This window comes from Salvelinus fontinalis, chromosome 4 (assembly GCF_029448725.1).
Source record: "Salvelinus fontinalis isolate EN_2023a chromosome 4, ASM2944872v1, whole genome shotgun sequence".
Taxonomy (NCBI): Eukaryota; Metazoa; Chordata; class Actinopteri; order Salmoniformes; family Salmonidae; genus Salvelinus; species Salvelinus fontinalis.
In genome coordinates this window covers 16,382,015-16,409,804 of record NC_074668.1, presented here as the reverse complement: position 1 = coordinate 16,409,804, position 27,790 = coordinate 16,382,015, and the positions used below count along the sequence as shown (strand labels likewise).

At 42.2% G+C, this 27,790-nt stretch overlaps 1 protein-coding gene and 1 long non-coding RNA gene across 4 annotated transcripts in view; one reads left to right on the top strand and one right to left on the bottom strand.

Annotated features, from left to right (window-relative positions):
• Window positions 1-20,305, top strand: part of LOC129853174 (apoptosis-inducing factor 3-like) — a 34,623-nt gene extending 14,318 nt beyond the window's left edge. The window contains exons 3-20 of one of the 3 annotated variants that reach the window (XM_055918922.1): window positions 1,483-1,702; window positions 4,938-5,047; window positions 6,786-6,895; window positions 7,003-7,047; window positions 7,146-7,239; window positions 7,888-8,000; window positions 8,526-8,612; window positions 8,887-8,978; window positions 9,110-9,240; window positions 9,417-9,532; window positions 10,790-10,861; window positions 11,358-11,421; window positions 11,815-11,891; window positions 12,196-12,313; window positions 12,465-12,563; window positions 13,024-13,135; window positions 13,345-13,449; window positions 19,928-20,305. In XM_055918922.1, coding sequence (XP_055774897.1) covers window positions 1,483-1,702; window positions 4,938-5,047; window positions 6,786-6,895; window positions 7,003-7,047; window positions 7,146-7,239; window positions 7,888-8,000; window positions 8,526-8,612; window positions 8,887-8,978; window positions 9,110-9,240; window positions 9,417-9,532; window positions 10,790-10,861; window positions 11,358-11,421; window positions 11,815-11,891; window positions 12,196-12,313; window positions 12,465-12,563; window positions 13,024-13,135; window positions 13,345-13,449; window positions 19,928-19,943 — 1,781 coding nt within the window. In that variant the 3' untranslated portion in view covers window positions 19,944-20,305. Of the gene's footprint in view, window positions 1-1,482; window positions 1,703-4,937; window positions 5,048-6,785; window positions 6,896-7,002; window positions 7,048-7,145; window positions 7,240-7,887; window positions 8,001-8,525; window positions 8,613-8,886; window positions 8,979-9,109; window positions 9,241-9,416; window positions 9,533-10,789; window positions 10,862-11,357; window positions 11,422-11,814; window positions 11,892-12,195; window positions 12,314-12,464; window positions 12,564-13,023; window positions 13,136-13,344; window positions 13,450-15,443; window positions 17,049-19,927 lie in introns of those variants that run through there. The other 2 variants (XM_055918921.1, XM_055918923.1) reach the window with 2 other exon arrangements.
• A 239-nt stretch (window positions 20,306-20,544) lies between these two features.
• Window positions 20,545-26,088, bottom strand: LOC129853173 (uncharacterized). Its single transcript, XR_008759091.1, has 2 exons — window positions 25,841-26,088; window positions 20,545-23,477 (listed from the first exon to the last, which is right to left on the bottom strand). It is a non-coding gene; the product is annotated as an uncharacterized LOC129853173 (long non-coding RNA).
• Between the last annotated feature and the right edge of the window lie 1,702 nt (window positions 26,089-27,790).

Sequence of the window (27,790 nt, the reverse complement as noted above, 5' to 3'; positions counted from 1 at the left end):
CAGAGAAAAATTGAAATCATAAAGCATTTACATGAAGATGATAATAATTATTCAAGTGTATTGCCTGATGTGATACTGAACATTTCTGAAAAGCGTCGGCCCAGTCAAAACATTGATGCACACTGTGAGTTTCTGCAGTCAGTGAAAAGCAGATTGGTACCTAATTTGACTAATACATTTTACATGATCCCTACAGGTGTGTTAGTGGGAGCTGACTACTCAATTTGATCCAATAAAATATTTTAGCAACATAGAGTCAAGTAAACACAGAATAGTTTCTAAGACTAGGAATAATATAAAGCCATCAGTGCCCACTCAAAAGGATTAAGCACATGATGCCTCTGAATGGAAAAACAGAAGGGAGAAAAGAACGGGGAATGAGTGTGTGAAAGAGGGGATGAAGTGATAACATATGGCAAAGTGAACGCAGAAGGAGTATCTCTTCCTCACTTGACAAGTATGTTTCTCCTGAGGTGTACAATTCACTCAGTTTTGCTGTCAATAAATCGTTTTGCTCTTTGGTGCATTGGATAATCTCAGTGGAGAGATTGATCCCTTAACTAGGCAGGAATAATCCAAAAACAAAGACGCTTGCATTTCTAGAAGAAATGGTGCTATATAGAACCACAAATCAGCTTTGTTTTTTAGCAGAAGGTCCTAGTTGAAGATCTCTCCTTTGAAAAAAAAGATCCCATATGAGTCTGGGGATGGATGCCTCTCCCCCTTTCCTCTCCTGTGATTGCAGTCACTCTCATGATTTTCCATTGATTTTAATTAAGACTCGCTCAGCAGGTCAAAATTCCAGCCAGATTATCGTGTAGGAACCGGAGGGTCAGCACATTTCTACTGCCGAAGAGATAAATCTGGCTGCAGTGAAAACAGGTTGCACAACCACCTCTTCAAATGCAGAAATACAAACACCAGAGGCAACTTATTAGATGTCATCAAATGCCTCAGGGCGCCTCACAACAAATAAACCCAAACATCCACTTAGGCCTGTCCTTGTGTATGTGTGTTATTTTAGCAAATATCTAATGAATGGTGTAGTGATTCTAAATATATGCTATAAAGCTCTCAAGATTGCCACAGTAAATTTGCCCCACGTTTTTTTTAAATCTCATAAAGTATTTTCATGGTCATGTCAGTTTCATTCGATACAGAACTCTTCTCCGTGGGGTGTCTGACGCTGAGTTCTGCAATCAAAGGAAAAATGTATATGAGTATCAGTGGCTGCTGGTGACTTAAAGTTGAGGAGGATGATGGGTAAAAGTTGTGAACTAAAAACAAGTGACTACATTTTTTTTTTTAAATGTAAGTGACTGGGCAAACATCAGCCTGAAAAGGGTGTTGTTTTCCTAGTGGTCTGTGGTCTGTATTCTGCAGTTTTGCTAATGGTCTGTGGTCTATGTTCTGCAGTTTTGCTACTGGTCTGTGGTCTGTGTCCTGCAGTTTTGCTAATGGTCTGTGGTCTGTGTCCTGCAGTTGAGGTGAAAATGGAGCTAACCCTTCTGGGCAAAGAAAAGGAAGCAGGTGTGAAGTCCGCCAATGGAAATGCGAGCCCCTTTTCTGACTGCAGACCCAACGGAGCACTGGAACACTGCTCCGATGAGGACTCCACCGCTGCCGCCCCCCTCAGGCTCTACAAACCCCGCGATTACCTGGAGGCCTCCGTGTGTCATGTCAAGGACCTGGAAAATGGACAGTAAGGCCAAACAAAAGACAATGTACAGTGCATTCGGAAAGTATTCAGACTCGTTGACTTTTTACACATTTTGTTACTTTAGCTTTATTCTTTCGCTTTATTCTTTAGCTTTATTCTAAAATGGATCAAAATGTTTTTCCTTATCAATCTACAAACAATACCCCATAATGAAAATGCGAAAACAGGTTTTTAGATACATTTTCTAAAAAAATATAAAAAATGAACAGAAATACCTTATTTACATAAGTATTCAGACCCTTTGCTATGAAACTTGAAATTGAGCTCATCCGGTTGTGATGGATCCAGTTTCCATTAATCATCCTTGAGATGTTTCTACAACATGATTGGAGTCCACCAGTGGTAAATTCAATCGATTGGACATGATTTGGAAAGGCGCACACCTGTCTATATAAGGTCCCACAGTTGACAGTGCATGTCAGAGCAAAAATCAAGCCATGAGGTTGAAGGAATTGTCCATAGAGCTCCGAGACAGGATTGTGTCGAGGCACAGACCTGGGGAAGGGTACCAAAACATTTCTGCAGCATTGAAGGTCCCCAAGAACAGAGTGGCCTCCATCATTCTTAAATTAAAGAAGTTTGGAACCATCACGACTCTTCATAGATCTGTCCTCCCAGCCAAACTGAGCAATCGGGGGAGAAGGGCCTTGGTCAGGGAGGTGACCAAGAACCCGATGGTCAATCTGAAAGAGCTCCAGAGTTCCTCTGTGGAGATGGGAGAACCTTCCAGAAGGACAACCATCTCATCAGCACTCCACCAATCAGGCCTTCATGGTAGAGTTGCCAGACGGAAGCCACTCCTCACTAAAAGGCACATGATAGCCCGCTTGGAGTTTGCCAAAAGGCACCTAAAGACTCTCAGACCATGAGAAACAAGATTCTCTGGTCTGATGAAACCAAGATTGAATTCTTTGGCCTGAATGCCAAGCGTCACATCTGGAGGAAACCTGGCACCATCCCTATGGTGAAGCATGGTGGTGGCAGCATGATGCAGGATGTTTTTCAGTGGCAGGGACTGGGAGACTAGTCAGGATTGAGGGAAAGATGAATGGAAGAAAGTACAGAGAGATCCTTGATAAAAAACCTACTCCAGAGTGCTCAGGACCTAAGACTGGGGCGAATCGAACATCTGAAATCAAATCAAAATCAAATCAAATTTTATTGGCCACATACACATGGTTAGCAGATGTTAATACGAGTGTAGCGAAATGCTTGTGCTTCTAGTTCCGACAGTGCAGTAATATCTAACAAGTATTCTAACAATTCCCCAACAACTACGTAATACACACAAATCTGAAAGGGGTGAATGAGAATATGTACATATAAATATATGGATGAGCGATGGCCGAGCAGCATAGGCAAGGTACAATAGATGGTATAGAATACAGTATATACATATGATATGAGTAATGTAAGATATGTAAATATTATTAAAGTGCCATTATTTAAAGTGACTAGTGATCCATTTATTATTCAAGTGGCCAGTGATTGGGTCTCCATGTAGGCAGCAGCCTCTCTGAGTTAGTGATTGCTGTTTAGCAGTCTGATGGCCTTGAGATAGAAGCTGTTCCTCAGTCTCTTGGTTCCAGCTTTGATGCACATGCACTGAGCTCGACTTCTGGATGGTAGCGGTGTGAACAGGCAGTGGCTCGGGTGGTTGTTGTTCCTGATGATCTTTTTGGCCTTCCTTTGACATTGGGTACTATAGGTGTCATAAAGGGCAGGTAGTTGCCCCGGGGGGTGCCTTGTGCAGACCGCACCACCCTCTGGAGAGCCTTGCGGTTGAGGGCGTTGCAGTTGCCGTACCAGGCTGTGATACAGCCCGACAGGATGCTCTCGATTGCGCATCTGTAAAAGTTAGTCCGAGTTTTGGATTACAAGCCCCATTTTTTCAGCCTCCTGAGGTTGAAGAGGCGCTGTTGCGCCTTCTTCACCACACTGTCTGTGTGGGGGGACCATTTCAGTTTGTCTGTGATGTGTACGTCGAGGAACTTAAAACGTTCCACCTTCTCAACTGTTGACCCTTCGACATGGATAGGAGGGTGCTCCCTCTGCTGTTTCCTGAACTCCACGATTATCTCCTTTGTTTTGTTGACGTTGAGTGAGAGGTTGTTTTCCTGACACCACACTCCGAGTGCCCTCACCTCCTCCCTGTAGGCTGTCTCGTCGTTGTTGGTAATCAAGCTCACTACTGTTGTGTCATCTGCAAACTTGATGATTGAGTTGGAGGCGTGCATGGCCACTCAGTCATGGGCGAACAGGGAGTACAGGAGGGGGCTAAATACGCACCCTTGTGGGGCCCTAGTGTTGAGGGTCAACAAAGTGGAGATGTTGTTTCCTACCTTCACCACCTGTGGTCGGCCCGTCAGAAAGTCCAAGACCCAATTGCACAGGGCGGGGTTGTGACCCAGTGACTCCAGCTTAATGATGAGCTTGGAGGGTACTATGGTATTGAATGCTGAGCTGTAGTCAATGAACAGCATTCTTACATAGGTATTCCTCTTGTCTAGATGGGATAGGGCAGTGTGCAGTGTGATGGCTATTGCATCATCTGTGGACCTGTTGGGGCGTTATGCAAACTGAAGTCGGTCTAGGGTGGCAGGTAAGGTGGTGGTGATACGATCCTTGACTAGTCTCTCAAAGCACTTCATGATGACAGAAGTGAGTGCTACGAGGCGGTAGGCATTTAGTTCAGTTATCTGAGAGAGACCTGACAATAGCTGGAGAGACCTGAAAATGGCTGTGCAGCGATGCTCCCCATCCAACCTGACAGAGCTTGAGAGGATCTGTAGAGAAAAACGTGAGAAACTCCCCAAATACAAGTGTGCTAAGCTTGTAGCGTCATACACAAAAACTATCGAGGCTGTAATCGCTGCCAAAGGAGCTTTAAGAAAGTACTGAGTAAAGGGTCTGAATTTACTTATGTAAATGTAATATTTCAGTTTTTTTATTTTTTTTATAAATTTGCAACAATTTCAAACACCTGTTTTTGCTTTGTCATCAAGGGGTAATGTGGATTAATTAGAACAAACAATTTAATCCATTTTAGAATAAGGCTGTAACGTAACAAAATATGAAAAAAGTCAAGGGGTCTGAATACTGAAATTTGTATGGCTGGAACCTGTCATTATTTCCCCTTGCCTCACAATTTTTGTCCCTTCCTGTGTGTGTGTGTGCGCGTGCTTACGTGTCTGTGTTTGCACTTATTCCTGTTTAGGATGAGAGAGGTTGATTTGGGAAGTGGCAGAGCGCTGCTCATTAAAGAACATGGAGAGTTTTCTGCAATGGGGCACAAGTGCCCACATTATGGGGCACCACTGGTCAAAGGTGAGCCCCGTTCTGCATTGTTTGCTTTTTCTGTGGAATATTGGTATGGAAATTCATATTTTTGCTGTCTTATGTTATAATCAAGTTCTGAGATGGATTAGTGAGTGATACAGTGGGATGTACAGTAGCAGTCAAAAGTTTGGACACACCTACTCATTCAAGGGTTTTTCTATATTTTTCTATTTTCAATTGTATGTAGCATAATAGCGAAGACATCAAAACTATGAAATAACACATATGGAATCATGTAGTAACCAAAAAAGTGTTAAACAAATCAAAATATATTTTAGATTTTAGATTCTTCAAAGTAGCCTCCCTTTGCCTTGATGACAGCTTTGCACACTCTTGGCATTCTCTCAACCAGCTTAATCTGGAATGCTTTTCCAACAGTCTTTAAGGAGTTCCTACATATGCTGAGCACTTGTTAGCTGCTTTTCCTTCACTCTGCAGTCCAACTCATCCAAAACCATCTCAATTGGGTTGAGGTTGGGTGATTGTGGAGGCCAGGTCATCTGATGCAGCACTCCATCACTTTCCTTCATGGTCAAATAACCCTTACACAGCCTGGAGGTGTGTTGGGTCATTGTCCTGTTGAAAACAAATAATAGTTCCACTAAGCGCAAACCAGATAGGATGGAGTACGGCTGCAGAATGCTGTGGTAGCCATGCTGGTTAAATGTGCCTTGAATTCGAAATAAATCACATACAGTGTCACCAGCAAAGCACCCCCACACCATCACACCTCCTCCTCCATGCGTCACGGTGGGGACCACACATGCGGAGTTCATCCATTCACCTACTCTGCATCTAACAAAGACACAGTGTTTGGAACCAAAAATCTCAAATTCGGACCAAAGGACAGATTTCCACCAGTCTAATGTCCTTTGCTCATGTTTCTTAGCCCAAGCAAGCCTCTTCTTATTATTGGTGTCCTTTAATAGTGTTTTTTTTTACAGCAATTCGACCATGAAGGCATGATTCACGCAGTCTCCTCTGAACAGTTGTTGTTGAAATGTGTCTGTTACTTGAACACTGTGAAGCATTTATTTGGGCTGCAATTTCTGAGGCTGGTAACTCTGAAGAAACGTATCCTCTGCAGCAGAGGTAACTCTGGGTCTTCCTTTCCTGTAACGGTCTTCATGAGCCAGTTTCATGATAGCGCTTGATGGTTTTTGCGACTGCACTTGAAGAAACTTTTTAAGTTCTCCAAATTTTCCAGGTTGACTGAAAATATGACTGACCTTCATGTCTTAAAGTACGGATGGACTGTCATTTCTCTTTGCTTATTTAGATCTTTTTGCCATAATATGGACTTGGTCTTTTACCAAATAGGGTTATCTTCTGTATACCACCCCTACCTTGTCATAACACAACTGATTGGCTCAAACGCATTAAGAAGGAAAGAAATTCCACAAATGAACTTTTAACAAGGCACCTGTTAATTTAAATGCATTCCAGGTGACTACCTCATGAAGCTGGTTGAGAGAACGGCAAGAGTGTGCAAAGCTGACATCAAGACCAAAGGGTGGCTACATTGAAGAATCTTAAATATAATATATATTTTGATTTGTTTAACCCTTTTTTGGTTATTTCATGATTCCTTACGTGTTATTTCATAGTGTTGATGTCTTCACTATTATTCTACAATGTAGAAAATAGTAAAAAATAAAGAAAAACCCTTGAATGAGTAGGTGTGTCAAAACATTTGACTGGTACTGTATATCTTTGTGTGTTGCAGGTATCTTGTCCAAAGGCCACGTGCGTTGCCCCTGGCATGGAGCTTGTTTCAACATCGTTACAGGAGACATTGAGGACTTTCCTGGGCTGGACAGCTTGCACATCTTCCAGGTGACCTTCCTCATTCGGTTCGCAATGCCATTCACATTCCCTGCCTTCACATTCTCTCTAAGCATCGTCAAAACCGTGTACACATCGCTCATGTCTGTTTGCTTCAGGTCCGAGTTGAAAAGGACAAAGTGATAATTCGTGCTAACAAACAGGTAAAGACACTCTGGGACTATTTAGAATAGATCATTGTGCTAAATCAACTGATCCCCCTTTGATGACCTGTGACCTGGCAAACATTTCTTTCTTCCAGGATCTTCAGTCACAGAAGAGGTCAAAAGCCATGGCCCGATGTTCAGCAGTTAACTCCAGCACTGGCTTCAGCCAGGTCCTTATCGTTGGATCAGGTGAGTTGGTCATTGAGCATCTCCTTACACTCACACCCTCAGGGATGGAAATGAAGCTAGCCCACTAGCCCGTGGTTAGTAGTTTTCAGACCGGGCTAGAAGAAAATGTGTTCAACTTGCACGCCGGCAACTGACATTTTGCCTTTTCAAATATCGCATGACACAAATTTTCGACCCGGCTAATAAAAAATGTCAGTCTACTAGCCCGGCTGGCCAGTGCCCAAAATACTTAAGTTCCATTCCTGCACGCACCGCTGGTAAATAGAAGTCTGTTTGTTTATGTTCAAACCGTCAACTAGGACTTGAACCATACTGTATATGTTCAGTTCAGTATAGGTCCTGAGTATTCCAAAAAAGGATAGATGATAGCAGCTCCCAAGAATTATTGCATCAACAAGGATGTTAGTTCATAGAGTATTTGTACTACAGTACGTTTCAACTGTATGCTCTTAGTTTTAACACGCTTCAAAGTGTTTTGTTTATGTTCACAACGCTCTGACATTGTGTCTGGTATGCCAAACTCAATCCATGCTCCAATTCACTACTATTGTTTCACTCAATAGTTATGGTAAAGGGAGCTTGGATTCAGTTTTGATAGCATGGATCAAAGTCCTATAAAGACATTAAACAAGTGTCTTGTGTCTCCAGGTCCAGCAGGGCTGGTGTGCGCTGAGACATTGCGACAGGAAGGCTTCACTGACCGCATTGTCATGTGCACCATGGACAAACACCCACCCTATGACAGGCCTAAACTGAGTAAGGTTTGTACAGAGATCCAGAGCATACCACAGAGATGGTAAAAGGACTATCTCCATAAGGACTTAGTGACCACGAGGGTTCTTTAAGTTGACTATTCTTCTGGATACAAACAGTGTTGAAATTGCTGATGAAGGACTACTAGTTATGCCCTACTGTATTTCGTAGCAGATTGAATATTCTTCCCAGACATTTCATGCTCCAAAATACTTCCCATTTTGTTATTGCTAGTATTATTAACCCATCTTGAACCCATCTTTAGTCTGTAATCTTGGGATAATATTTGTCCACGCCAATGTAGAAATTTGGCCATGATATCTATGAGAAAATGGTTTGCTGACCTTGAGTTTCAAATTGTGATCATGTTAAAAATGAAACCAAACAAATGTATGTTGCATTAGCATCGTAAAAGTGGCCTTTCTTCACTGAATGTCACCAATAACATTTCAACTTAACAAACCTCACCCCATAAACTCCAACCTGTGGTGTACTGTGCTGTGGTGCGGTGTAACTAACCATCTCCCCCTCAGTCCTTAGAGAGCACAGCAGAGCAGCTCCGGCTACGCTCCATAGACTTCCTCCAAGCCCACGACATCGAGTTGCTCACGGAGAAGGAGGTAAGACCTGAAACACTGATTATATTGGCTAAGTTTGAATCCACATCTGGGCTGTGTTCAGTGGGCAGTTTTCAAACAGATTGAAAAAGGGAGTTGCTACCTGGTCGAACTTCTTCTAAGAAGATTTGAGTTTTTTTCCGTTGCAAACTTTTGTTACAGTGTGCCCTACTGAACACGACACTGGTCTCAGAGCAGCAATGAAGTGGTATGGATTCCCTTGGTGATACCCTGGCCCTATGTTCTCTTTCTAACTGGGATGTTTGGATGTCAATAGGCTGTGGCAGTGGACGTCAAGACGAGGGCTGTGACTTTTCAAGACGACTCTAGGATGGAGTACAGGAAGCTTTTCATTGCCACAGGAAGCAAGTGAGGAGTAACCGTAAATTGTCTTTGGTGGAATCCAATGAAATGGAATTCAATTATCTTCTTGTTGATATGACCAGTTGTGACTCATTGTTCTGTAGACACTGATATACCCATCTTTTGTCTATTGTAAGACCCAAGCTGATGAACTACAAAGGCCAGGACGTTAGGAATGTGTTTCACCTCCTAACCCCTGAAGATGCTAACAGCGTCGCCAGGCTGGCCAACAACAAGAATGCTGTGATTGTGGGAACATCATTTGTTGGTGAGAGAGATGACAGACATGCAGTAGATAAAACAGTCACATATTCCTTTTCCGAAGGAATGTTGATCTATAAGCCTTAAAGTGTTTGGAACCTTTGTTTTGATAGTACTACTGTAATTGTAGCACGTCTATCTGTAAATGGGTGCATGTGTAATCTTCTGTATTCTCTGCATTAGGTATGGAGGTGGCTGCTGCTCTCACCGACAAGGCCCACTCTGTCTCCATCATTGGGATAGAAGCAATCCCTTTCCGGAAAGCTCTGGGGGAGAAAGTAGGGAAAGCCATAATGAAGGTAGGGACCCACCCCTGAGAAATCAGGCTCTGTGTCAGCCCTACTACCTCTAGAACAGCTTAATCTGCATTTCTACTCAGAGAGACGTATATATTTTAAACGTGAATCATGTTCATTGGGCTCAATTCACCAGGCGCAACAAGGGAATATTTAGAGTATATTCGTATCGGTGCTCATGCACTTATTTAGACAATCAGGTAGATATTGCCCACAAGTCCTGTTTTTTCAGGGGAGATTATACTGTGTGTGTGAGTGTGTGTGTGTGAGTGTGTGAGTGTGTGAGTGTGTGAGTGTGTGTGTGTGTGTGTGTGTGTGTGTGTGTGTGTGTGTGTGTGTGTGTGTGTGTGTGTGTGTGTGTGTGTGTGTGTGTTTGTGCGTGCATACGGTCTCAGTGTGATAGGGTCTCAGCATGGTAACACTGCATGTTCCCTGCTGTTAAGATAAGGCAGAGGGAGGGGCCTCCCGGGTGGCGCAGTGGTCTAGGGCACTGCATCGCAGTGCTAACTGCGCCACCAGAGTCTCTGGGTTCGCGCCCAGGCTCTGTCGCAGCCGGCCGCGACCGGGAGGTCCGTGGGGCGACGCACAATTGGGCTAGCGTTGTCCGGGTTAGGGAGGGTTTGGCCGGTAGGGATATCCTTGTCTCATCGCGCTCCAGCGACTCCTGTGGCGGGCCGGGCGCAGTGTGCGCTAACCAAGGGGGCCAGGTGCACGGTGTTTCCTCCGACACATTGGTGCGGCTGGCTTCCGGGTTGGAGGCGCGCTGTGTTAAAGAAGCAGTGCGGCTTGGTTGGGTTGTGCTTCGGAGGACGCATGGCTTTCGACCTTCGTCTCTCCCGAGCCCGTACGGGAGTTGTAGCGATGAGACAAGATAGTAATTACTAGCGATTGGATACCACGAAAATTGGGGAGAAAAGGGGATAATAATAAAAAAAAAAAAAAAGATAAGGCAGAGGGAGACTGTCGATACAGTCATACATAATGTGCATAATGTGTTAATAATCCATTATTAAGAAAGTATTCATAAGAAGCGTTACTGCCTACCCGCCAATTAACCATTGGCATTAATAACAGGCATATGGAAGATTTTTTTTTAAATAAATGTGTAGCTGAACACAATTTAGGCTAAACTTGACAAAAGCTCAACTCTTTGAGAAGTAGTTTTGACCTTTGAACCTTAACCCAGTGCTATCTCTCTCTCTCTCTCTCTCTCTCACCGTGTCTGCCTGTGTCTGCTTGTCTTTCTGACTGACTTTTCAGCTGTTTGAGACAAACAGGGTGAAGTTCTACATGTTGAACGAGGTATCGGAGATGCTTGGCCATGATGGACAGGTATTCCGAAAGTGAGAGAAACAGCATAACATGCACAGATGGCTCTCTCCTTCCTTCTCTCTGCTGGCCAGTCAAGCCCACTTTTAGGCTTCGCCCAGATTCTCTACCATGCACACTTCCGTTATTGATTTCACCATGGTGGAAACTCTCTCTGCGAATGATTACACAAATCCATGATGGGAAGTGTGCAACGATACAATTGGGGAGAAGGGTGGAGAATGGGGATGCAGCCATTGAATGCTGATGAATGGGTGTGACTGACCCCGATGCACCACAGTGTGCCAACAAAAAGAAAGGACAAGCAGCCAAGATTACTACCAATTACAGCCTCCATTTGGAGTATGGCTCAGTAAAAAAGACTTGACAATATTGGTTTTGCAAAAAATATCTGCTTTGTAGTCAGAAACGGAAGTAGTAGAACTGAGGGTAATCTATTGGTAATATTATGTGTGTGTTGCCTCACTGTTTTTGTCAATGTTGTTTTTATGTTCCACAGTTGAAAGAGGTGGTTCTGAAGAGTGGGAAAGTACTAAGGGCGGACGTGTGTGTCATTGGCACAGGTGAGGCTGCTAGCTCAGAGACACAGCAATAGCCTCCACTTTAGCAAACTCACTCCTATCAGTGGTGGTGCAGGAGTGTAAAGTAGAGTTGATCCAACTCACTCTCAGTCAATCAAATCAATCAAATGTATTTATAAAGCCCATTTTACATCAGCCAATGTCACAAAGTGCTATACAGAAACCCAGCCTAAAACCCCAAACAGCAAGCAATAGAGATGTAGAAGCACGGTGGCTAGGAAAACCTCCCTAGAAAGGCAGGAACCTAGGAAGAAACATAGAGAGGAACCAGGCTCTGAGGGGTGACCAGTCCTCTTCTGGCTTACAATAGTTATTGTTACTCTGCTTCCTGGTGGTGAATTAATGGTGGACTCTATCTATGTGGGACCCCTGCAGGGTCAGGCCCAGCCACTGGCTTCCTAAAACAGAGTGGAGTTCACATGGATTCCAAGGGTTTTGTCCCCGTCAACAAGGTAGAAACTACAATTGAGACACACGGCACTGTATGCACAACAATTATAATAACACACAAATACTTTGAATGTACTCATTTAATTTCAAATGCACTCAGTTCATAGAAACAATTAATTTCAGTGCCACTTTATTGCAATGTACAAGTGTTACTGTGTTATTTGCAGAGCTAGAGACCTGAGTTTTTCCTGACAGGGAAAATTCCAGTTATCCTCTAATTTGTTAGGTGACTTGTCTACAAGTAAGAGATCCTCCTGATTTCCACATTGGCTCCTATATTCTTCTGGATAACCCTTTAACCCTCAGACAATGCAGACCAACGTTGATGGTGTCTTTGCCGGAGGAGACATTGTGACGTTTCCTTTTCCGGGGCGGAGCAATAAGAAGGTGAACATCCCACACTGGCAAATGGCCCATGTGCACGGTAAGGGTTCATTTTTAAGGGCTAAGTATTACAATGTGAGTTAAAGTGTGAGTTTTTCCCTAAGGGGTCAAACACTCAGCTGCATGTCTGGGGCTGGATTTGCAGTATATTGGTTTTTATGGGACCTTTTCTGTTTGTTTGGGATTGACAGGGAGAGCGGCAGCACTTGGCATGATGGGAAGACCCACTGAGATCAAAACAGTGCCCTATTTCTGGTCGGCCATGTTTGGGAAAAGCCTACGCTATGCAGGTAAACAAAGCCTCACTCCACAAGTAATATAATTGAATACCGGTAGGGTCATTTAGCAGATTATATCCGAAGCACATGGCAGAACTGTCAAAATAGACAGTGTCACATCCATTCATTTTTATGTGGCCTGTGCATGTATCCAAACCTCCACCATCGGGTTGCCAGCACCATGCACAGTCTAGCCCACTGAACCATTGGAAACTTTTTCACACACAAGTTATACAAGTTTTGTTTATGTACTGTGTGAATTGTTTGGGAAGTAATCTTAAAATAGTGAGTTGGTAAGACTACTACCAAAATTGCTCTCCTCCAAATGTCTCTGTTGAGATTGTAGCTCCAGTACTGCCACCTAGCTGTGAAGTCAGACACTGAGGGTTTTCAGTCATCATAGGATTCAGAAGTATGCCATCATAATTGGTGTGGTGGTGGTGCTGTGATGGTGTGTTTACTCTTTTTACAGACCTACTTAAGAAAGTGCTTTTATTCTATTACCAAGGTTACGGGGATGGCTTTGATGATGTTATCATCCAAGGAGACGTGGACGAGCTGAAGTTTGTGGCATTTTATACCAGGTATGTGTCCAATCACAATTGTGGCTATCTACTGAGATGCATTCAGCCATCGGCTCATGTTGTTTTGTAAAGTAAATCCTCTGTTTTGTTTTTGTCATGTTTTGTTTGTTCTTATATAATCCAGGAGTGTTCATCCTTACAACAGACTAAACTCTAGTAATCCTAGAGTTTTCCCTAAAAGTTATTTGGTTAATCTCTCCTACCTATAGGGGTGAGGAGGTGGTTGCCGTGGCCAGCATGAACTATGACCCCATTGTATCCCGTGTGGCAGAGGTCTTAGGGTCTGGAAAGATGATTAGAAAGCGAGATGTGGAGTAAGTGCATGTCTATGGTCTTCAGTTGGGTCTGGGTGACAATGAGGTTATGTTCTTTACATTTTCCGAGGCTCACTATCAGCAAACACTGACCTCTATAAATGTTACCACATGATAAGTGAAAACAGTGATATACTTTTCCAATGTTAATAAGTAGAAGAGGGTTTACATATTTACCAGTGGGTGTCTGTCAGTTTGCTTGAAGGAAAGTTTTATGTATTTACATTTTTTAATTTTCATTAGTCCACTGTTGATACAACGCATGTCAGTGATCACGTTTTAAAAATATAGGACTTTCAAAAAGCAAATTGTCACTTTCCACATCATCATACAGTACTGTAATGCTTTACTGTAAACCAGGGGTGTCAAACTCATTCCATGGAGGGCCTAGTCTCTGCAGGTTTTTGTTTTTTTGCTTTCAATGCAGCCCTAGACAACCAGGTGTGGGGAGTTCCTTACTAATTAGTGACCTTAATTCATCAAGTACAGGGAAGGAGGGAAAACCCGTAGACACTCGTCCCGCCGTGGAATGACTTTGACATCTGTGCTGTAAACAATATCTTACTTTCTCTAATGTAGATCCTTCATTTTTAATTGTCCATTCATACAATGAAGGCTGTTAACCCGACAACGCAAGTACGAAAACTAAGAAAGCTAAGACGTCTTTCTTAATCTCAGTCTCCACTAACAATCCCTTCATGTGCAGACAATTACATTGATAGAACCCACAATATACTGTATCTGCAATATTAAAGCTGATATAGCTCCTAAAAAATATATACAAATAAATCAAAATAAATCCCTTCATGAAACGCTATACGATACGGCTGTGTGTGAAACGCTCTGTCAGAACACACAATGATCAGCCTCAGCATGCTTATGCTATAATTAAGCAATAAGGCATGAGTGGGTATGCTATATGGCCAATATACCACGGCTAAGGGCTGTTCTTACACACAATGCAACGTGGAGTGCCTGGATACAGCCCTTAGCCGTGGTATATTGGCCATATACCACAAACCCCTGAGGTGCCTTATTGCTATTATAAACTGGTTACCAATGTAATTAGAGAAGTAAAAATAAATGTTTTGTCATACCCGTGGTATAGTCTGATAGATGACCTGGAGCCAGACCCACTGGCTCCAGGTCATCTATAAGTCTATGCTAGGAAAAGCTCAGCCTTATCTCAGCTCACTGGTCATGATAACAACACCCACCCGTAGCACGCGCTCCAGCAGGTATATCTCACTGGTCATCCCCAAAGCCAACACGTCCTTTGGCCGCCTTTCCTTCCAGTTCTCTGCTGCCAATGACTGGAACGAATTGCAAAATCGCAGAATCTGGAGACTTATATTTCCCTCACTAACTTTAAACATCAGCTATCTGAGCAGCTAACCAGTCACTGCAGCTGTACATAGCCCATCTGTAAATAGCCCACCCAATCTACCTACCTCATCCCCATATTGTTTTTATTTACTTTTCTGCTCTTTTGCACACCACTATTTCTACTTGCACATCACCATCTGCTCATCTATCACTCCAGTGTTAATTTTCTAAATTGTAATTACTTCGCTACAATGGCCTATTTATTGCCTTACCTCCTCACGCCATATGCACACACTGTATATATACTTTTTTCCCCTATTGTACGCTTGTTTATTCCATGTGTAACTCTGTGTTGTTGTTTGTGTCACACTGCTTTGCTTTATCTTGGCCAGGTCGCAGTTGTAAATGAGAACTTGTTCTCAACTAGCTTACCTGGTTAAATAAAGGTGAAATCATTTTTGGGAAATATATAAAATATACTACGGCTATCAGCCAATCAGCATCCAGAACCACCCGGTTTATAATGACATGTAGTTCACTTCCAGTTTTACACTCTTGTTTTCTGTTGTTCAGAGCCTAGACTACATTATCCACATAAATATTGTCTAAACTGCATAATATGCACTCTGAGTGATGTTTTTTGTTGGTTTGTTTCCTCCACATTGCAGGACAGGGGACATGTCTTGGTTGATAGACAAAGGGTCGCAGTGAGCGAGTCTCCACATCTTAGGCTCTCCGTGCATCTGGGGTCTGTTGTACACTAACTATGGACACTTGTGGTGCTGATGAGATGCTGTGCCATACTGTAGACATACAGCAGAAGACCCGTGTCTGGGACTGTTGGAGTTGCTCCCCTGGAATCGAGACTGAGACTGTTCTACAGTGAACCTCCACGGTGATAGGCTGTACATACAGTATTCTTACCAATAGCGTGAACCATATATGGTGTTAACATGCTCCAATACCGTAATGGAAGATCTGTGTCCTAATGCTACTTCACAGTGAAGCTACTAAGTAGTGAAGCTACTTCACAGTGAAGCAATCCTGGATGCAGTCTCTGTGCTTCTGCATTATGTATCTACCTGTACACTTTTTTACAAGGGGCCAGATAGGGGTATTGAACTTTTTTCTACATGCAACTTTGTATATAGCTATAATTCTCAATACACTGTAAACAAAACCGTTTTAAACTGGAGTTTTCTAAGGTTGAGATGAAACTAATCTGGTTAAAACCACTTAACATAACACCCACCCCTAACCTTAACCCTAGCTAACGTTAGACACCCAGCTAAAGTTAACATTAGCCAACTAGCCACCTAGCTAATTCGTAACATATCATGCATTTTGAAAAATTTGTAACATATTGTACAAACTGCAATTCGTAACATATTGCATGAATTGCAATTCATAACATATCATACAAATTGTAATTTGACATCTACAAATTAATACATACCATACGAAATGTAACATATCATACATACTAATTGGAGTGTCCCGGATTTACATTTACTATGCTACGTCTACCCGAGTCCAGTGTGATGCAATGTATCATAACAAGAAAAACTACACATAATCCATAGTTGTCCCTTTCCCCACCTGGCGCATAAATGCACGGGCGCGCACGCACGCACGCACGCACGCACGCACGCACACACACACACACACACACACACACACACACAACCATGACATCCTCACAAGATGCTCACAAATCACTCCTTTAAGGATGACAATGTACCTCTATTTATTGGTGGTGACCTTTGTTGGCAGGTTCGTAGATTGCATAAATGAGAAATTGAAATGTACTTTAATCTATGTTCATGCTTGCGCAATAGAATAATATGTCTGTTCTTTATAAAAGGTAAATGACTGTTGTTCTTTTAGATATGGTCATGTCATAGTTGCTGAAGGCTATTTTTGGTATTTGTCACCTATGAATGCTCTTTGTTACTAACTCAGGGAACTGAGGTTTGAGGCCTGGTCACATTGGGATTGGTCCCATTGCAAACACATATTAATTTGTTTATTTTATTTTTTATTACCATATATTAGTTCTCTGTATTTGAAGAGGTCTTGTTTCAGAACTTGCTTATAATTCCCTTAGATGTGTAGAGGAGAAAGCATTTCCATCTCTATTTTGGCATGTTGAAGATTCCAAAATATTTAAGCCCAGAGGTGAAAGACATTTAAAAAACCATATTCTTCATACAGGGAAGATTAGAATGGTATTTTTTATAATAGATACTTTGAAATAAAAGTCTTCAACAATTTTTTTCTGTACTAATCTCTGCATGTTTTGGAATTAAAGCTACATGTGCAGTGGGATCCATAATTATTGGCACCCATTTTTAATAATATAGCACCTTCCCCTTGCGAGGATAATGACTCTGAGCCTTTTTCTAAAATGTTTTATGAGATTGGAGAACATGTTTAGAGTGTGCTTAGACCATTCCCCTATACAGAATCTTTCCAGATCCTTGATATCCTCTGTCTGCGCATATGGACTGCCCTCTTCAATTCAAAACACAGGTTTTCAATGGGGTTCAAGTCCAGAGACTGAGATAGCCATTGGAAAATGTTGATTTTGTGGTCAATTAACCATTTATTTCTGGATTTTGATTAGTGCTTGGAGTCATTGTCTTGCTGGAAGATCTACTTGGGGCCAAGTTTCAGGCTCCTGGCAGAAGCAACCAGGGTTTTGGCTAAAATGTCCTGGTACTTGGTAGTTCATGATGCCGTTGAGTAGAACTGGGAATTTCCAGGGACCTCGTGATACGATATTATAACAATCCTTAGGTGCCGATACCATATGTATTATGGTACATATATACCATATACCATACCATATGTATTGCGCTTCTCACGATTCTATATGTATTGCGATTAGATCCTCTGATTTTATTGCAATTCGACGTTCCAAACATATTGCTCGCCATGTGTCTGCTGAGTTTTGATTAGTCAAACAAATTGTCTCCCTATTTAAACATTTAAAAAGAAGATGGAGGACAAGCTATGGATGAAAAATACTGGAGTTTTGGCAAAGGTACAACCAACAAGCTCAAAAATAATATTGCAATATTAACAAAACGATATGATACAATTTATTGTCAAATTAATAACAATAATATCTAACTGTATCAATTTTTTCTCCCATCACTACCGTTGACCTTAACAAAGGCCCCAGGACCAGTTGAAGTAAAATATCCCCATAACATCAAAGATCTACCACCATATGTTACTGTAGGTATGATGTACTTTTCTGCAGATGCTTCTGTTTTTCAACACCAAAACCACCACTGGTGTGCGTGGCCAAAGAGCTCTATGTTCATGTCATCTGACCATAGCACCGGTTCCAATCCAAGTGCCAATGCCATTTATCAAAATCCAGGCGATGCTGTGATCTGATATAAATACATTTAAAAAATCACCTGGTTGCCTCTGCCAGGAGGCTGACACTGGCTGCAAGTGGATCTTCTAGCGAGACAATAACCGCAAGCACACATCAAAATCCACAAAGAAACGGATAATTGACCACAAAACCTACATTTTGAATGGCAATCTCAGTCCTCTGACTTGAATCCCATTGAAAACCTGTGGTTTGAATTGAAGAGGGCAGTCCATAAGATTTCCAATCGACCCCCCCCCCCCCCCCCCCCCCCCCCCAATATCAGAAGTCAAATTCAGCCGCACACAGTGCGAGATACTCATTGTATAGTTTCCCCTGTAGGAATAGGTTGAGAATGGTATACAAATGACATGTACACAGCATCACATTTCATGCCTGAGGAATACGCAACATATACAAAGTATGTGGACACCCATTCAAAAATAAGTGCATTCAGCTACTTCAGCCACACCTGTTGCTGACAGGTGTTTAAACTCAAGCACATATCCATGCAATTGCTCTAGACAAACATTGGCAGTAGAGTGGCCTGTACTGAAGAGCACAGTGGCTTTCAACGTGGCACCGTCATAGGATGCTACCTTTCCAACAAGTCAGTAAGTCAAATTTCTGCCCTGCTACAGATGACCCTCCCACTCTGTCTGCCGAATTCTTTCTCTTCGCTCTTTTTCTCCTTAATAGGATGTTGTTGGGAGGAGCCGGGAGGGTCATCAGCGAAAATGGGACAGACTTAGGCTCGGGTGTGTCCCGGGGATAAATACACCTTCCCCCATTCATTGAATCTAGACTCTCTCAACGCAGACACACTGTTGGATTTTGGCTGTGGCATTTTGTGGTTTGTTTCTTTGTCTTCTTTGTTTTGGCACCTCTCGACACCCATCATTATCACCATGTATGCAAGCAACTACTTACTTACACTACTGATTAATGACTACACACACACACCATAGTTTATTTTATTTAATAAATATATTTTTGTTATTCATTATCTCCGGGTTGTCTCCCTCTTTGTTACGGGCTATGAGCCTGTTCGTGACATTAGTGCTGTTTTTTAATTTGTATAAACTTGCAAAAAATTCTAAACCTGTTTTTTCTTTGTCGTTATGAGGTATTGTGTGTAGATTGTTGAGGATTAAAAAAAAGTCAAGGGGTCTGAATGCTTTCAGATCGCACTGTATATCAAAAAATTATACAACGGGTGGATCTAATCCTGAATGCTGATTGGTTAATTTGATTTGAATTGATTTGCAATTGAAAATTTATTGGCATTCCAGCTGGTGTCTATTCCACAAGTTTCCATCGGCTAAATCTATGATGTTAAAATGCCTATTTCAAATCAAATCAAATTTTACATGCGCCGAATACAACAGGTGTAGACCTTACCTTTTTGTTTTTGCTGATACATTTTTGTATATAGCTGATTCAAAAGATCAAGTCATAATCAGGCTTTAAGTGGTATTTTTATATTAATTTGTGACAAAATCCTTGATATGATCCTGCTATCCTTGTCACATGCATCTATCTATCCAATGTTATCCGTATTTGTTATAAGGGATATTATACAGGAAGTATAATTAAAGAGATGCCTTACATTGAAATACAGATAGAGATGTAGTAGTCCCAGAGTTGATCCAAGGTCAGTTTTGCATTTCACCTCCTGATGATTATGATGACTGACCGTGTTAGAATTTAAAAAAACAAAGCTTAATCGTGCTCTCTCGCTATCCATCTGTCTCTCGTCTGCAGGTATGTTTTGATGTGAGAGAGGAAGCCAGTCCCGTCAACGCCACCTCACCCGCTCTTAAGATAACCTCCGGGCCGACTGGGAGCCCAAGGCTGGTTAGGAGACACCGCAAGAGACACTATGTAATTGTGATGAACTGAGAGAATATTAGGGTAGCACTGTAATTCATTAATCATATGCTGTCTACCCTGCTTCTCTGTTTTACCTCTTTTGTTTTCTGTCTTCTACACCTCTCTCCCCCCACCTCCTCTTTCTTCCTCTTTTTTTATAATGCACACCATATGTGCATTGAAGTATAGCTTGAACTTGTATTTAGAATATTACAATTATAATATTTATAACACCTGGATAATGAACTTTCAATAAAGCGTTTCACATTCTCCACTGGTTGAAATTAAGTATCTCATTGGAATACTACACAACTATCCTGTGTCATCAGATTAATGCAGATGAAGTATTATAGGCATATTTCTGTATATATGAATTACAAATCAGCCTTTACTTAAATCACGTTTCTTCTCTATTGCATAGCTACAATGTGTAATCATTGATGTCCCAGGAGCAGGAGTGTCACATCGTGTATGTAGGTGTTAGGGAAGTCAAGCGCAGGAGAATTAAACTAGGTATAAATGGAATATTTTAATAACTTAAAACAAACTCCAAAACCAAAGTCCATGATAAAATAAATGTGAGTACAAGAACCAGTCGCACACCAATCCATAGAACCTGAACATAACAATAAACAATCTCTGTCAGGGACATGAGGGGAAACAGAGGGTTAAATACACAACAATTAATGAATGGGATTGGAACCAGGTGTGTAAGAAGACCAGACAAAACCAATGGAAAATGAAACATAGATCAATGATGGCTAGAAGACCGGTGACGTCGATCGCCGAGCACCGCCCGAACAAGGAGAGGAATCGACTCCGGATGGAGACGGTGGAAGTCTCGTAGCAGGGAAGGATCTAACACGTCCTCCACCGGAACCCAGCATCTCTCCTCCGGACCCTACCCCTCCCAGTCCACAAGGTACTGAAGGCCCATCGCCCGACGTCTCGAATCCAGGATGGATCGAACGGAGTATGCCGGGACCCCCTCAATATCCAGAGGGGGTGGAGGAACCTCCCGCACCTCAGCCTCCTGGAGCGGGCCAGCCACCACCGGCCCGAGGAGAGACACATGGAACGAGGGGTTAATACGGTAATTGGGGGGAAGCTGTAACCTATAACATACCTCGTTCACTCACCTCAGGACTTTAAATGGCCCCACAAACCGCAGGCCCAGCTTCCGGCAAGGCAGGCGGACGGGCAGGTTTCGGGTCGAGAGCCAGACCACAAACCTACCCACATCCTGGTTAACTCTCTCTACCGCCCGAACAAGGAGAGGCATCGACTTCGGCAGAAGTCGTGACAAGGAGTGGTAAACACTGTTGAAGTGTATAATTGTAGTACATACATGCAGACACAGCATCATTCAAATAATGGAGTTTGATACATCTGGTATTGGATATGACTGAAAAAGAATGTCTCACAGAGATTCATACCTGAACTGCACCTTTAATTGCCAAGGAAGAGTACATGATCAGTGAATATATTCAATGTACAGGCTACAATGTGGGGATCTCATGCGTGGTAATAACTACAGTACATGTATATACGACTTGCATCCTTGGCACAATACAGTTATTATATTCTACTCAATCCATAGGCTTCATTAATGCCATTCAGACTTGAAGTTGATGCAAAAACTATGATAGCTGAGGTTCATAGATAGATATGAATATTAGTTCAGAACCTAACATTTTAGGGTCCATACACAGATCGGCTACATACTGTAGCTAACTACACATCCATAGGCATACAATTATTCTTATCCTCCACAACACAGTAAGCAAGTAATGGTGACTAACCCCATTCCGTACAAATTTACGCAACCACGACATTCAAACGAGGCTGCAATGAAAACTAATGGGACTGCAGCGACTGTGTTGACATCCAAATCTAGGATGTGAACTACGTTTCTATTCATGCGTTGATTGACATGGTAATGGATCAATAGTATTGGAGAAAAGTTGAAAAAAACTGACCCCTCCGACGCTGTACGTTAAATTGTGTCGTGTCATGACGTAACGTACAGCACACATAAAGCAACTAATTCTGTGTCTTACAGCCTCTCTCCACCAGGTGTAGCGCTTCTCTCACCGTTTAAAAATAAGAAAGGGACAGGGTAAGGGGGATAACGTTACCTAGTCATTTTTGCGTCATAACTGCAAGCCATCATGACTCTCAAAAGCCGCTGTTTACTTCTGAAGATAACTTTAGCGCCGCCCTAAAAACCTGATTCAAATTCGACACAAACCTTCAAATAGGTATGGAATAACAAATTATATAAATTCTTTATAGTGTTTTATTTACATATTAGAGGTGATAAGGTGATAAGTTGGACAAATCTGGTGAAAAAAGCCATTTCCCCACATTACATTTCTCTCCCTTTCACTATCACGCAGTAGGTTTCGCTTCCCCACCTGCCATTTTTAAAAAGACCCGACGGAGCTCATTGCCTTCTTGAATCATGCAGAGATGGGCATCATAAAGGTCTCATCATTGGTTTTGTTGGAAAGGGGAGAAATTGTGCTTTACAATAGTATTGATATTACAGTTGATCTGGAAGTATTAAGTTTTTTGGACGCTAAAATAAGGTAAATTGTACGGACCAGTGCGATGTACAAAAGTGAGTTAGTTACCGTTAAATAGTTAGCTAACTATGTTACATCAGCTGCATTGCACGGCAAGGCAAGCTTACACAATTGTACATTCAATTTGCAGTAAATGCTTTAGCTAGCTGGATTCTTTACATCCACTGTGTCCCATGACGACAGCCTGGTTTGCTGGTTTTCTCAGGAGTCCCTAAAACATTAGAATTAGAATGTCATACTCATGTCATAACACCAGCTAACTAGCTGGCTAATGTTAGCTAGTCAGCTAACTTGCTAAATAGCGATTTTCGTAAATTAACTTTATGACCAAAAAATATGCACAATCGTTTGTCTCTACATGAACTAAAATATTCCTCTTAATTGTAAATTTTTTGCTTGACTCGTTATGATGTTGAAATTACTTACACTTGCTTCCCCCGTAATGTTATGTTAGCCATCTTTGCTGAAGAAAGTCACCAGGGACGGGTAGCTCGCGTCAAATTCGTAAACGAAACCCCTCTATATGATTGGTCATATAAAAACCTTGGGACCAAAATGCATAATGAGTGCTGTAACTCCTCCTTGTGGTGGTCTGGAGCAATGATGCCATGATGCTGGGTACCTCTAAGTCCCGCGGTATAAGTTTGCAACTTTTAAAGGAGGAACCACTGTATACACTCACTGACGCTCCCTGCCAGTCCGAGGCGGGTCCCTTTCTTCTGCGCTTAATCTGAGTGTGGTTACCCTGAGCCGCGTCTACTGTAGACCCTGTGTGCAGTTAACCTCGGTCTCCTCAGGAACGATCAGTAAGCGGAGTTAGCGTCCCATCCTCGTCGCCAATTGTTGTGGTAATTCTAACAAAAAGGAAGAGAGGTTGCAGATTCTTTCAAACAACACTTTATCTAAGATTTGTTCAAGATTGAGCAGTTAACTATGCACTTCAACAGTTGGGCAGTTAAGGCCCAACGAACAGTGTCGGTTCTCAGCTTTTATAGTGAAGTACATCCTTTTTGTATATGTGGCAGTCAGCAGATAGTGTGTAAAAGGCAATTAGTTGTCTGTGCAGATTTAAGAAAGCATGAGGTTGATAGCCAGAGGGCTCAACCGTCTAACTGTATTCACAACAGAAAACACTATCATGTGCTCCTTTCTGCAAGTTTCCATACATGTGACTTCCTGTAGATAGTAAACCCACGGGATGTCACATGCTGTGGTTGCACCCAAACGGCTCTTAGCTGTAAGTCCAGTCTTATGACTAAGCAACACAAGACAAGCCTGTAATTACTTCGCCACTATTGGCCTATTTATTGCCTTACCTCCTTACTTAATTAGCACACACTGTATACAGATTTTTCTATTGTGTTATTGACTGTACGTTTGTTTATCCCATGTGTAACTCTGTGTTGTTGTTTTGTCGCACTGCTTTGCCTTATCTTGGCCAAGTTGCAGTTGTAAATGAGAACTTGTTCGGGACAGGGGGCAGCATTTTCACTTTGGACGAATTGCGTGCCCAAACTGAATTTCCTCCTACTCTGTCCCAGAAGGTAATACATGCATATTATTATTACTATTGTATAGAAAACACCCTGAAGTTTCTAAAACTGTTTGAATTATGTCTGTAAGTATAACAGAACTCATATGGCAGACAAAAACCTAAGAAGAAATCCAAACAGGAAGTGAGAACTCGATTTTCAAAACAGTGCCAAATTATATCCCTTTTAGTTATGGATGAGCAAACACTTCCTAGGGCTTCCACTAGATGTCACCATCTTTAGATTCTGGTTATATGATTCTACTATAAAGGAGGGGCTCATAGGAGCTATTTTACTGAGTGGTCTGGAGAAATTCTCGGTCTCATTGAGCGCGCTCACGAGTGAGAGTGCTCTCGTTCCAATGCTCTTTCTTCAGACAATGAAATTCTCCGGTTGGATCCTTATTGATGATTAATGTTAAAAACATCCTAAATATGGATTGCATACATCATTTGATTTGTTTCTACGACCTGTAACGGAACTTTTTGAGTTTTTGTCTGGAGGGATTGCTCGTGCGTCATGAAAGTGGATTACTGGGCTCAACATGCTAACAACAAGTGGCTAAATGATGGACTTTATGGAACAAATCAGTCATTTATTGTCGAACTGGGAATCCTGGGAGTGCCTTCTGATGAAGTTATTCGAAGGTAAGTGAATATTTATAGTGTTTTTGTAGCTTCTGTTGACGCCAAAATGGCGGCTATTTCTTTGGCTGGATTGTGCTCTGAGCTCCGTTTAAAAAAAAAAATCTGACACAGCGGTTGCATAGAGGATAGGTTTATCTTTGATTCTGTGAATAACACTTGCATCTTTTATCAATGTTTGTTATGAGTATTTCTGCAAAAATCACCAGATGTTTTGGAATCAACACATTACTGCACGTAACGCGCCAATGTAAACTGAGATTTGTTTTAATATATATATGCACATTATCGAACAAAACACACAATACATGTATAACATGATGTCCTATGACTGTCATCTGATGAAGATAATCAAAGGTTAGTGATTAATTTTAACTATATTTCTGCTTTTTCTAACTCCTATTGTTGGCTGAAAAAATGGCTGTGTGTGTTTGTGACTTGGCTCTGACCTAACATAATCATATGTTGTGCTTTCACTGTGAATCATTTTTGAAATCGGACACCATTGGGTAGATTAACAAGATGTTTATCTTTCATTTGCTGTATTGGACTTGTTAATGTGTGAAAGTTAAATATTTCAAAAAATATATTTTTGAATTTCGCACCCTGCCTTTTCAGTGGAATGTTGTGGGTGTTCAGCTAGCGGAACCCCTGAGCTAGAAAGGTTAAATAAAGGTGAAAAAAAATATTATAATAATTAACATATAGCAATGGACAATTCTCTAAGTAAAAAGAGCATAGTATGTCTAATTAAACAATATAGTATGTAATGAATATTACATTTCCACCACACCTCAAAGCAGGTGTTTGGAGGATATATTGGCATAATTTGCCGGCCAATATAATAACAACACCCGTGCCAATATATCCTCCAAACATTGGCTTCTCTGGCATTATCACTTAAAATGTAATACCACCCAGTTCTGAACCAACTAGTATAAGCACATGTTTCTTTACAGACATCGATCCAGTCACTTCATGGACAGCAGAGGGATCTAGAGATCTAGATACAGGTTTAACGGACATCAAAGAGTAACTGACCTGTCTGTCCATCTCCCTCCCGGCTTCGTCTGCCTTGCTGAGGTAGATTCGCAGCTTGTCCGCAATCTTATCGCTAAGTTTCTTCACGATGTTGAGCGTGCGCTTGCACAGCGCCTGGCCCACGGGGTCGAAGAACACAAAACCAGGTCCGCCTGCTCCCCTGGAGAGACACGTAAAGATAAGAGGCAGCCCAAGGTAGTGATTTTCTAGAAGATTAAGAGTTATTTCAAAAGGCATCCTCTTTGTTACCCCCCCCCACCCACCCACAGACCCACCCACCAACATACCAGAATGATTACACAAGGTGATGCAGTCCTACCTATGTGATGTGATCAGGGTGTGTGTGTTCGTGCGTGCGTGCATTTACTGTATGTGAAGCCACACCAGAGAAGGGAACGAGTCCCCGTTCAACAGGCCCGGGATGTCCACGAACGTCACCAGACTGAACTTCTTCTGCTTTTAGGTGGGAGATCTCAGCAGACAGGTAGTCCGAAACATCGACAACACACGCCAACTGGGTCAGCTGGCCCCAATTCGCTCCCTACCCCTCCCCCTTGGACCTAACCCTTTAACGTTAGCCGATCTGTAGTGTATGGATAGGTATAAGCAGTGTAGTGGTGGACCTTCCACCATATTGCTTCCACCTTACATATCTGCAAACATTAGCGGGTTAGAGTCCAAGAGGAAGGGGTGAATTGGGACTGGCTGTGTGCATTACATACAGAACTGGATTCTGGACTAAAGTGTGGCCCTTCTGGAGAACTTGTAGGTGATAAATAAGAAGTGGAGTCCCGCTGAAGGCTGTCAGCTCCAATGTCTGTTTTATTTGTTACCCATAAAGCCGCAGTGCGGTCAATACTTGGAAAGCCGAGTACGTGGCCCTAGTCTGCGAGAATGCAAGAACTGTCCATTCAAAATTGTTAAACTAAATGATTTTGCATACTCCTGCAGTAACAATTATGATTCATCGTTTGTAAACTACTTCAATAACCCTCTGATTTGATCCAGAGCTAGTAGTACACATTGTTTGACCCACTCCTCAGGCAAAAACATGTCCTCAGAGATCAACCCTCAATTTGACTCTGGGATCCCCATTAGTTGACGCCATAACGCCAGCTAATCTTCCTGGGGTCCAACACAGAACTAAAAAGACATTACAAACAATTAGAATTGTCATTAAGACATTACAAACATTTAACAATTAGACATTACAGACAATTAAAATACCTGACAGGTAATACATTTAACATTCAGTAGATGCTCTCTAGTCTCTGTCCAGTAATATGGTCAATCACATTAGATGTACTTTTATTGTTTTCTTGAAGGTGGATTTACTTTTTGCCTGAAAAATGTGAGTTAGTAAAGAATTCCATTCAGTGATTGATCTGTATAAAACTGTAGATTTGTCCTTGACCTGAGGGGTATCAGGGGCCTTGAATTAGATTGAATCATGTCTTAACATCCCCATCTGCAGAGAGTTCTGTAGTCATAGTTACCCACAACAGCTCTTCAACTGGCAGCTTTACGGAGGGGAGGGAGACATAAAGCTAGCCAGTGAAGAACGACTGTGAAGCAACGCACAGCGGGGGTAACATGACTCCACATACACATACGCATACACATTAAATGTAGCTATGACAGACCCTCCCCCTCCGGCCAACCCCTTCCCTCTCAGCATCAGAACAGGATGGATGAATGTTGAAACACATACCTACCCTCCTCCTCTCCCATTGGGTTGTCACAGCCTTGTGCTGCTGGTGCACATCAGCATTCCCAACATTCTCCTGCATCAACATGGCTGCTCTGTGCTCGCTCCCCTAATGCATCAATCTCCCCAGCGGCTCGAGACGAGACGTCTCCATAGATTTCCACCAACAGGACTTGTCTCCATTCACAACCCAACCAAGACTCAAGGGCAAGGTCCCATCAACGGCACAACCAAGCTGCATG